General features: G+C 38.2%; 1 protein-coding gene across 1 annotated transcript in view; it reads right to left on the reverse strand.

Annotated features, from left to right (window-relative positions):
* Positions 1–8349, reverse strand: part of Smp_089240 (putative beta-1,2-n-acetylglucosaminyltransferase II) — a 32938-nt gene extending 24589 nt beyond the window's left edge. The window contains exons 1-6 of the mRNA XM_018793859.1: positions 8268–8349; positions 7673–7734; positions 7397–7589; positions 5471–5722; positions 3689–3930; positions 2319–2418 (exon numbers count right to left, since the gene is read on the reverse strand). Coding sequence (XP_018648329.1) covers positions 2319–2418; positions 3689–3930; positions 5471–5722; positions 7397–7589; positions 7673–7689 — 804 coding nt within the window. The 5' untranslated portion in view covers positions 7690–7734; positions 8268–8349. The remainder of the gene's footprint in view (positions 1–2318; positions 2419–3688; positions 3931–5470; positions 5723–7396; positions 7590–7672; positions 7735–8267) is intronic.
* Between the last annotated feature and the right edge of the window lie 3965 nt (positions 8350–12314).

A 12314-nucleotide genomic window follows, 5' to 3' on the forward strand; every position in this document is an offset into this window, starting at 1 on the left:
TCAATCAACTAGCCTACGCGGACCACCATATCTCCAATAAAGTCAATGATTGCATCAACCGATGATACATTTTTGTTTAGGTATCTCTATCTTTCTCTAAATCTACTCTTACCTTAGTTAATATTGAGGGTTAAGGTAAACGGTTGTTGGGCGTAGGTAATGTATCCCGAACACTTCAATTGGGAAAGATCGACAATCTTATGAACAGTTTTATCATCATTGTATGGTACCCTACGCCTAATCTCAGCACTGTTTACTGATAAATTCAAAACATAGACGCAATAATGAAACCTAATATATGATATCAGGGCTGCCTTCGATTCGTTGGACAGGACTGTTCTCTGGGATTGTCTATTGAAGAAGGGTGTGTCTGAGAAGTTCATTAACATCTTAAAGGCCCTGTATACGAACACCTCAGGCAGAGTGAGGGCATACAACCACCTTTCTCCCTTGTTCCATTCGAGCAGTGGGATTAGGCAGGGTTGCCCAATCTCACCATTCCTCTTCAACTTTGCCATCGACGACATCCTGGAAACAGCTCTGGTGGATGTAAGTAATGGCGGTGTGGATATGTTGCCTGGAGAACGACTTCTCGACCTTGAGTATGCGGATGATATTGTCTTACTGTGCGATAATGCCCAAGGCATGCAATCAGCACTTAATCAGTTGACAATCAGTGTCCGCAGGTACGGCATGTGCTTTGCACCCTCCAAGTGCAAGGTACTCCTACAAGACTGGCAGGATTCTAATCCTGTACTCACCCTGGATGGTGAGCAGATTGAAGTAGTTGAGAAGTTCGTGTATCTAGGTAGCTACATAAGTGCTGGTGGGGGCGTGAGTGATGAGATTGATGCACGTATAATGAAAGCCAGAGCGGCTTATGCCAATCTGGGCCATCTTTGGCGCCTTCGTGATGTTAGTCTGGCTGTAAAAGGTCGGATCTACAACGCGTCAGTGAGAGCAGTTTCGCTCCATGCTTGTGAAACCTGGCCTCTCCGAGTTGAGGATGTTAGACGTCTCTCCGTGTTCGATCATCGTTGTCTCCGAAGGATTGCTGACATACAGTGGCAACACCATGTTAGTAATGCAGAGGTTCGGCATCGTGTGTCCGGGCGCAGAGACGATAATTCAATTGGTGTCACCATCTTGAAACACCGACTTCGGTGGCTTGGACATGTTTTACGAATGTCGTCCCAGAGACTTCCACGTCGTGCATTATTTGCCGACCCTGGGACTGGTTGGAAAAAGCGGAGAGGAGGTCAGTGTATGACATGGTGTCGTGGCATGAAAGAGAGCTGCAAAGGGCTAGCTTCTGTTGGTCCTTCACGACTCCCTGGTTGAGGTCCGAGAGATGGTGCAACACAGTGGCTAGAGACGTTATCAGATATGGCTCAGAATAGAAGCCAATGGCGGTCCTGCTGTAACCTTCTTCTACTTTCTTCATAAAGAGTGGCTATAACTATCCTAACTGAGAGAGCTCTTCTGGTTGTACATTCAGTTCCCCCCACCACTACTCTTCTCCTTTTCTTTTTTTTTCCTTCTTTTATATATACGCATCTTCTTCCTTCTCCCATTCTCATTATTTTGTGTGGCGCATATGTATCCGGTGCCCTTTGTACCAATATATATGTGATTAAATAAATAAATAAATAAATATATGTACCGAATTAATAACGGAGACTGTTCAAGTTATCTTAGATTATAAACCTATACAATCCCCGGAAAATTTTAGACAGTATCCCTTAGCTTCTATTTTCACAACCTTTTCATGAAATCTTATAGTTATATACTTATAATTAGACTGTAAGAAGAGAGAAAACTGTGGCAATAATCAAGACTTTTGTGAATTTCAGAATGATTTAAAAACATCGAAAACGTGAAAACTTTAAACGAAACGATGGTGCTGTATAGGAAACATACAGTAATCAATACACGATCACTTTTGTTGCCAGAAGTAGTACACAACGAAGAGACAGCAACTGACTGAAACAATACAAATACATGCATACAAATGCTGAATAAATTAAATAAGAGTCAAATGCCAACTGTTAATAAATAAGAGGATAATTCTTACTAAAAAAGAGAACAACACGAATTAAAGATTTATCACATTTTTCAACAGTATCGACGTCACTCAACGAGAAACTAGAATACAGGATAGAATGGACCACTGTCTTGCTACACATTGGGTATACAAGTTTATGAGCTTCCTGAAAGTCAAATCAAGAGAAATTATCCAAACTGGACAGAAACTACTAGAAATTCATGTTGTCAAAGTCCCCAACCAAAAACTCAATACACAAGTCAAGAAGACTTACTTTCCACAACCAATGATTCTTAATTTGGGTAAAATGTGATTCACGATAATGCTGAAATGTGTCTGGCCAACGAGCATTTAAACATTCTATATTTCTAGCTCTGAAAAAAAGTATAAATGACAGAATTATATATATATATATCTTCCATATGCTATTCATATTGTCCAGGAAGACAATTAAAGCTCTGAATAAGGTCAGCCAGCTTAGATAATGCAACACCATCGAAAATATCGACCTGAACTACCACGTTTCCGACACTATTTGAGGTGCTTTCGCTTAAATGATAGCAGCTTATCTAACAAATCCAATCCCATGTTATAACTCAGGAAGAGAGAATAACATCAATCTTCACCTTCCTATTGCTACCATGATGACAAATACGTTCAATCTGTTTCATACTGGGACAAAGCAAATACTCAGTTTTCTCTAGTTTTTGATCGTTTATAGTTGAATCCAGAGCATAACATAAACTAAATATTAGTTTTCTTTACAAGACTCGTATGTACAGTTCCATTTATCATCTTAAAAAGCATAAGAACAATGACTTGAGAAGAGTAACTGTAGTATTTGTACAAACTAATGATTCTTATGTACTTGATTCCGCGCTTATTACGAATTATAAATATAATACGTTCGTTTGTGCTCATCCAGTTCCACCTGCCTAAAATGGACTATTTAGGGGATTTTTAGTTAGCATGTTAATTCGAATACTTCCAATTATAATAGTAACATGAATTTTGCTTATTCTGTTCGGTTCTTGTCATCTGCTAACAATCTATAGTCTTTTTAAATTAAAACTGTACAGAAGTTAACATACTTATACTGGTGAAATTAATTGGAAGTGAATATGTAATATCATGGTGGAGCAAAGATTCAGATATGGTTAGTAAGATTAAGAATAACCTTACAAATAAATAAGATATTCCGGGAATCGATATCTGAATAATGTACATTCTTCTCGAAGTATACTGCCAGCAACCTTAATGTCTCTGATTGTGCTCTTTCCTAGCTTGTACAGCAAAAGGTCGTGGACTTTTAAGAAACGCACCTGAGTAGGTTGAGCAATTAATTGACATAATGATCTGTTGAAACAGACAAAAGACAGATAATTTGTTGAAGTATCAATTTGGAAGGAACAGGTAGCCCAGATATTCAAGCAGGTCGCCATCAATTTACACTTTGTAAATGACTAATTAAGAAAACCTTTCAACGTTCCAGGCGACCCTGAATGCTATTATTATTTTTATTGATCAAATAAACAGAACGAGGATAGTTCTGTTTTCGGTGACTTCATCCGCAGAGCTTTACAATGGTCAAAAATCAGGGATAATTGGAAGGATAAAATCTAAAGTATGAACAAATTGACTTACTCAGCGGGTTTTATTCTACTATCACAATCTCTTGGATCAGTACCAGGAAAGGTGTCTGGAAAGATTTGCATTGAATGGGGATAAAAGATTTGAACAGTACGCGTGAAGCGAATAGATCCAATAAGACTATTCAACTCATCAGAATAGAAATCATGTGAAAAGATAATAAGGGCTGTTTCAATTCCTTTTGTACGTCGTAACGATTCAATCAACAGACTTAACTCTATGGATCTATTATGAACCTGAACAAAAAACACCACATAATTAGAAGCTACACTGATTTGAATAAATAATGATGGAAACATTGGTTGGATCTCAATAAGCTAAATGTAATCTTTTTTACCAATTTTAATTACATTCTTTGAAAACACGACTTAAAAAAAGTACATTTCCTTAATAGATATTCTAAAGTGTTTGAAACCTAACTTGACAATAGCTATTTCAATTTCAATATCGGTACAAGTTTATCAAACAAAGATAAATTGTGTATGACCGAGAGAATAAACTGTGCTTCCAAATGGAATGAATAACATATGTAACGTAATAACGTGTGATCGATTGTTGATAGTGTAGTGAAATGGGCTTGATCTAAGTCCTTTCACTATCAAAGAGTCTCACGAAAATTATTTGAAACTCTAAAATAAATTACTGTTTATTGAACGATGCTTTCTAAAAGATGTTATCCAGCATACAAAGCTGAAGAAACAACGTCACTTTACAAAGTGATGGAACAACTAAAACAAAAACTAAACTGAGGATCAACTAAGAACAGTGTTACGCTTGCTAAGAAACAACTGATCTCGTTGATTGCAGACATAACCGGTCTACTGTTAATCCAAGAAGAAATAAATTCATAGTACTCTCCTTTAGTAAGATCAGTTGGTCTTAACCAGGTAAAAAAAAACTTTTGTGAATATGCCTTTGAAAGTATCTAAATTCAAAATCATTGTTTCTTTCAACAGAAAAATATCAATTAGTAAGAAATTTATACCCAGATTATATTGACATGAATTACAATAAGCAATTATATTCATCATCACATGTCACAAAATGAGAAAGTGACGATCGAACCGTTTTAATTTTTAAGACATTTATTCAATTATTGATTTTTATTTAAATACTATCTCATTTAACGCAACTAGTTTATCGAATAGAAAATAGTGTGGTAAGCCTACAAACACACTGTATGGGGGGGGGTAATGGCTAGTGATAATACTACTTAGTTGTTTGTTTGAATTTCTATAACTTATTTATTGTGGACACCCTGCAAAAAAACACTGCACCGTTGTTACATAAGTAACTAGTGGTTGTTTGACTAGCCGCATATTGAAATCTCTACTACAGATCAATAAATATAATAGTGTTGTACAACTGTTAAGCATGATCTCATCATATATATAAACAAGTCATCTGACCACTATGAGCAAGCGTTTTCTAATTAAAAACCATAATATTGAAACCATCGTGTCCACTAAGCTGAACGGTTTAATCTTGAAGCTTTTACTGCGTTTCCAAATAATATCAACAGTACATGATTTAAAAAGAATTGAGTTTACATTATTTATAAATTATTAACAGCTCGTTTCGCCAACAAGAAATTCGATTAGATGTCTTTCATAATGACACACACAAACCATAAACTAAAAATATTGTGAAAAAGATATCAATTTCGTTTTTTTTTTCACCTGAGTGTCATTATGAAAAGTGTTGATTCTATTACATTTGTTTCATATGAAATAAAAACTAGAACTTTTATTAAATAAAAATCACTTGTCAGCCTACTTGTATTATTATAACATGGTTAGGAGAGGATCTTGTAGAATTAAAATTATCTCTTGTTGGTAGTTGACCATATAGGTCCTCGTTTTTTACGTATTGCACCATATTAATATGTGAAATATATTGTCGTAGATTTGAAATGGAACTGAATGGTAATAAATAGGATAACGGACCTGAAGTTTCTGATGATTTGTTTATGACAAACCGTATATTTTTAGGGTGCTGTAAATGAACTGGTTCTAACCATAAAGAATCCTGTAAAAGATTAAAATTGAAAGATTTTATACATAAAAGAAAACATTAAATAGGTAACTTCTAGGGGTTATAAAAGGAGTCAACATTATTTACCGGTAAACATTATGGAATAAAGTGTTCACCCTTGTAGAGTAAAGTATATGAGCAGGAAAAAAGGAAAAAAACACTTGGCAATTTCTCGACTTATACTGTCACTACTAAACCTTTTAATATCACTTTCTTCCCAAACTTTGTTTAGTAGAGTTAAATTAAGGCTATGAAATAAGAGCATACAGAAAGCATAGAACTCACAGAGATAAAAGATAAAGTCCCCGCAGAGTTCGAGAATAACGTAGTTTCTACGACCTTACAATTTATCAGGCGAAAAATACTCTGCTCACTAAATCCTCAATTCGAGCAACTTTTTGGCCTGTTTTCCATACGTTTATACCTGCACTCTTTCCTATAATCAGAGAAAAGCTACGCACTCACAGGCTAAACGCGAACACACCGATAATTAAACATTACTACACAACCAGACATTCTCAAAGCACGAAGAAAGTTTGACAGTTTTGAGTAATAGTCACTTCACACAATATTTCAACTACAATAAGAAAGCAAAGAACCATTATTATTTATTCAGACAACTAAGTAGGCTAAGTAAGTCCATAATGATTTAGTGATGGCTTAAATCAACACCAAAAAGTACAGAAACGTATGGATGATAGTATTGGAAAACATGACTATTTTGTAAAAAATGGTGCTGTTTTTGCTACCATAATCCTTTTGACCTACATAGTATGTGTCAAGTGCGCCTAACCACCGCCTACGTCGACGGGCAATGTTTGCTGGTGCAGGAGTGGGCTGGAGAAAACCCAAGGGAGGCAATGTCAAAACGTGGCACCAGTCCATAAAGTCGATGAACTCGGTCATTTTAATCGGTATAAGTTACCTGGTTATGGCCTGTGTGATTATTGTAACCAATGGTTAGATATTTTGGATAACATGGCACAAAACTGTTTGCAATGACGCATAAGCATTCATGGTTTATTTTCCCCCAAATTCTGAGATCCTAAGTTTCTTATACCCTTTATTTGTGTCAACTTCACTAATTTATACTTCCTTCCCAAATTATATCTTCGATGCCTAATCATTCTTATTACCACCGATACTTTTAATAACTGCTATTCCTTGATGAGACCTGACATCTTTGTGCTAATGGGGTGTGGCATTTTGAACCGATGTACAGGTTCAACATTGTGATTGAGTGATTTTTATTTTTTGAAGAATTATGTTTCAGTTATGTGTCCAGTTTAATATTTCCACCGTAAAATGATTGAAGATAAGGACAGTTTTTACCCTAGTTTACAGCCGTTAACAAACAAAAACATAAAATAAATAGCATACTGAATGCATTCGATGTTACCTACGGCAGTTACATTCAATAGTTAAAATATTGACCAGGAGCCTAAATTATAGCACATAGATTAAAGTTTAAGCACGATTGCACGGTAGGATTTTTAAAGTAACTCAAAAATCACAAATACATCCTGGATACTTCATCGAGGAGTTTTAACATAATGACTTCACTCATACGACGGAGAACTTAACAATAATTCGAGAAAACCAAGAGAACTTTGTGGCAAATTATACACACTAAGTTGTCAAATCACGAAAACACGAAGTAGAACATACAGTTGGGGATAAAATTACGTCTTTCCAAAGCCAATAAGCGTTAGAATGATCATATTCTGAGAATTCCGAATATCTCCGAAATTTACTGAGTAGTAACATTAACAGTAGTACTACTAGGAGGACTGAGAGAAAGATGAGAATCTGACGGTACATGAAACGTGTTGTTGACAAGAAAAAGGGTGTAGGGAACCATCTGAAAGGAATAGAAGCATTGATTATGAATTTTCGATATATTTTTTAGTCGAAGAGTTACAAAAATAAAAGCCGTCAGCCTACCTGACTTTGATGTGCATTGTTCGTAAGTTAGTTGTTCATTTGAAAGAATTTGTGCAACAGCGCTAAAAGATAAACATGCTGACAGTAAATATACAGGTGATAAAGGATGAATAAAAGTGTTTCAAAATCTAAACACTAACCATTGAAGTACACTCAAATGTCCTATGCTGCCAGTATTTTATAATTCGATATCTGTATTCAATATACAAGCAGACATGGTCACAATATATCTATCTATCAAAAAGTAACCAATAATATCCATTCCTCACAATGAGTTCCGAATTCATGCATTGTGCGCCTATTCCTCAATACATTACCCAGGTTATATGCCATACCTTCCCAATTGACAGCGTGAGTAATGCGCCACTTAACCAAAATATTTCAATCAACACTTCCCATAAAACGAATACGAAGCTAGATGAAAAGTGCTCCATCCAATGTCATGTATTACATTATTCAAAAAAAACAATATTCAGATTTCGGACATATTGGAGAAAAGCCAAAATAATACGTTTACGATTTCGAGATTTGCAAAATGTTTCCGTAATGTACGACGCCACGCCACAAAATCATACGAACAAGGCGGATCACTCACCACAAAAGTCGACGTATATTCACACAAACTACGAACAGATACTAAAATCCTCTACTCATTATTAGGCCCCTACAGAGACATAGGACCACGAAAAGTAGCCACGTTAGTTGAACAGCGCACACTAACGCGCAAAATCAAATTGTTCATAACAACTATTAAAAACAAATCACTTCACAAATGTGTTTACACTTCATAAATACACTATTGATCAAGAGAAAATTGGCCATATTATACAAGATATACATATTTATAGCCTGTGTGAGAAGATTATGTTCAAGTATTCAAACCTGTAGAAATGTGTTTTGACTTTGAAAATTATTTGAGTTGTTAGTGAAGGAGTAGTATAATGAAACTAGTCTTTCCTAAACTTTAAACAGTCTCTCTTCTTTTACTTTACGCCGATAAAATGTGATCTTTCAAACTAGATGACTGTTGAAAGTCAGCGGTATTTGATTACAGATATCTCTAAATGGTTCAAATGGTTCAAGTGGTTGAGGACGGAATAAAAGAAGCTTTCGCTAAACGGGCTTCCGTGTCTAGTAGCAGTGGACCACCAATACCTCCAGGCAGAAACCTAGGTATATGAACGATAATAGAGGAAAAAGAAAAAAAAGAATTTGGTAAATCATAATTAGTTATCTTTAGTCCTTAAGAATAAGTCAAGTTTCCTCTTAAAGGACTCTTGGGAAGTCGCTTGGACTAGCTCAGTCGGCAGCGAATTCCAGCATTTGACAACTCTAACGGAGTAGAAGTTGTGTCTGCAGTCTGTTCTGCTATGTCGGGTCTCCAGTTTCTGGGTGTTACCTCTTAGGTTAGTGTTGTGACTAAGCTTAAGAAGATGTTTAAGGGGATGACCAGAAGTATTAAGGATACTGTAAGTCATAAGAAGGTCACCTCTAAGACGCCTGTACTCTAACGGGTAAAGGTTAAGTGGTTGGGGGCGCTCTTCATAGGCTTTGAATTTGAGTCCCCGAACTGATTTCGTGGCTCGATGTTGTATACGTTCCAGAGTGTCCTTATCCTTTTGGGGGGAGGGAGGAAATACTATGTTTCCGTACTCTAAATGAGGACGAATAAAACTGTTAAAGATTATGTGGAAGGTTCTACCGTCAAACTGGCCAAAAATGCGCTTCAATGTTACCAGTGCAAGGTTTGTTTGAGGGGCGTTTTTGTCACAGTTCGCGTACGATTTCAGGTTATAAGGTACCAACACTCCCAAATCTTTTTCGACTTGGGAAACTTCTAGAGGGGAGTTACCTAAGTTATAACTATAGTCTGCAACATGTCTCAGATGGACTACCTTGCACTTTGAAGTGTTGAAGGTAAGTCCGTTGTCGTCTGCCCAACTTTGAAGTCGGGTCAGATCCTCCTGAAGAACTAGTATATCATTATGATTACGTATCTCTCTCCAAAGTTTCACATCATTAGCAAAAAGCAATAAGTCAGATGAAACTTGTTGAGGAAAATCGTTAATGCAAATCAAGAAGAGAAGAGGTCCTAGTATTGAGCCCTGCAGGACCCCACTAGGACATTCCAAAGCCTGAGAGAGAGTGAAGTTAACCCTGACCTTAAAGTGTCGGTTTTCTAGATATGAAGTGAGCCAGTCAATCAGAGGGGGTTTTATACCCAATCGTCTAAGCTTCTTGATAAGACATATGTGGTTGACCCTATCAAAAGCTTTTGAGAAATCCAGGTAGATGACATCAACCTTCCTCTTGCGATCAAGGATGGTTGTCCATCTATCCACCGCAGTTAGCAGGTTGGTCATACAAGAATGACCTTTTCTGAAACCATGCTGTTGAGGTGAGAAGAACTTTAGGGATGATAAGTATTCTTGCATACCGTCGTATATTAGGGATTCCATAATTTTGGAAGGTATGGAGAGAAGGGCCACTGGTCGGTAGCTTGAGGGTTCACTGCGTCGACCTCCTTTGAAAATTGGTGTGATGTGAGCCAGCTTCCAAATTTCCGGTAGTTTGCCTTTGCTTAGCGAGTGTGCAAACATCACGTTAAGTGGTGTCGCCAGGATTGAAGCTGCTTCCCTCAAAACAGCAGAATGAACCATATCCGGACCGGGAGAAGTGTCTTTTCTTAGGTGCTGCAGTTTACGGAGCACCAGGTCAGCACTCAGGTCGACTTCGGAAAGTCCTGTACAGGTGCAGGTGAAGCTTTCGTCAATATGGTTGATGTGGGTCAGCTGGAATGTCTGGGAGTATTGTTCAGCCAAAAGGTTAGCAGCATCACCGTCATTACTGGTCGGGCCATTAGGATCTAGCAGTTGAGAAACTCCAGTTTCGCCTTGTCGAAGAGAAGCTGCGTAAATGAATAAGATTTTCGGATTGGAGACGAATTTATCGATAAGCTTGGTCTGGAACTGAAGCCTGTCTTCTCTTATTGCCTTTGAACATATGTTCCTTACGCGTTTATATTGCCTGTATGCGTCGTTATTGTCGGTTCGTTTATATTCGGCCCAACAGTGCCTTTTGCGGCCTAGCAAACGACGAGTGCGGTTCTTGATGATTGGGAGTTGTTTGTAGCTTTCTGGGACCATTTTAGGAACTGAATGCTCAGTAGCACATAAGATCGTGTGCGGTAAAAAATCCCAATGAGCATCCACTTCAAGTTGAGGGTGAACATCTCAATCCACCTATTGTAGATAGTCCTGTAAAGCTAACACATTCAACCGTTTGAAGTTCCAGCGCTTGTTGCTAGTAGGATATCGTAGCACCGTTTTGCTGACAAATCTGAATGATAAGACGGCGTGATCACTTTTCCCCAGGGGAGCCAGGATTGAGAGGTCGTCAACTAGGAATTCTTCATTTGTGAATACCCAGTCTAAGCGCGACGGCGTCTGACTGTTTCTCCAACGAGTTGCCGACTTCACATTTTCGAATAATCCCAGGTCACCGATGAGGTTGAAGAACAGAGCTTCAGTAGAGTTGTCACCTCCAATGTATGTATGTCCCATGAGGTTGATTCTAGGAAGATTGAAGTCCCCTAGAATCAGGATTTGAGAGAATCCGAGACGCGTAGAGCAGGTTGATCCTTCCAGCAGACGTTTGTCATACTCGATGTCGGCAGTGGGTTTCCCTGTAGATGACCCCAACTAGACACCTCGAGGTGGTAGACAATCTTATTGAGCACCATACTGACTCATCAAGATTGAGAAACTCTTGATTGTGAAGTTGGTGCGCATCCAGGCATGACCGTATGTATAGTGCTACCCCACCCCCCATTCCTGTTTTTCTGTCGTTGCGAAATGAAGACATTCCAGTCATTGATAGCTCCTGGTCCGTAAACTGAGACGTTGTCCAAGTTTTGGATATTTCTATCAGGTGGGCATCATCAGCGTTGCTAAGTTCACGTAGCTCATCCATTTTGTTTGGCAAGCTCGCGGCGTTCGTGTATAGGAAGTTTGTGCTTTCAATTTGGAACGCGTGAGCTTCTTCCTGTTTGTCTATATGAGCCGTGCGTGAGTGGACAGGTAGCCTACCTATACAATGTTTACCGAGTTGGTAGTCCCTGTCCTTTACACGTTTTTTTATGATCAAGACAGTCCACGAGTGGAATTGTCAGCTCCAGCTTTCGTTTGTGCTTGATCCTGCTGTCGTGGGGCCTATCCGGATGCATATGGATGCCAGTTGGCAATCGACGTCTATTGGCACGAAATGCTTCCAGAGTTGCAGCCGCCATGTGGGAGGAGGGGAAGGTTATCTTCAATAGCCGGGGCTTCGAGTCTCCGTCTCTCTTGGCTAGTCGCATTACCTGTTGGGTCAATATATTCTTGAGTTTTAAGGAATGCTTTATGAATTTCCATTTCCGAATATCAAAGTTTGCTTGAGTTGGGTCCATATTTTCCGGTACACCTTGCACTATGATATTTCTTCCACGGAAAAACGCCTCGCGAGATTCCTTAGGGATGTTCCAGATGAGATTTCGTTCAGAATACGGTATGTCAGGCAGTATTCTTACATTCCCATCGGATTTCAGTAAGTGGCTGGCTAGCAGGACGTCCTCTACATCGGAGGCATTCTTAAGTATAACACG

The sequence above is a fragment of the Schistosoma mansoni genome, chromosome 1, assembly GCF_000237925.1.
Source record: "Schistosoma mansoni strain Puerto Rico chromosome 1, complete genome".
NCBI lineage: Eukaryota > Metazoa > Platyhelminthes > Trematoda > Strigeidida > Schistosomatidae > Schistosoma > Schistosoma mansoni.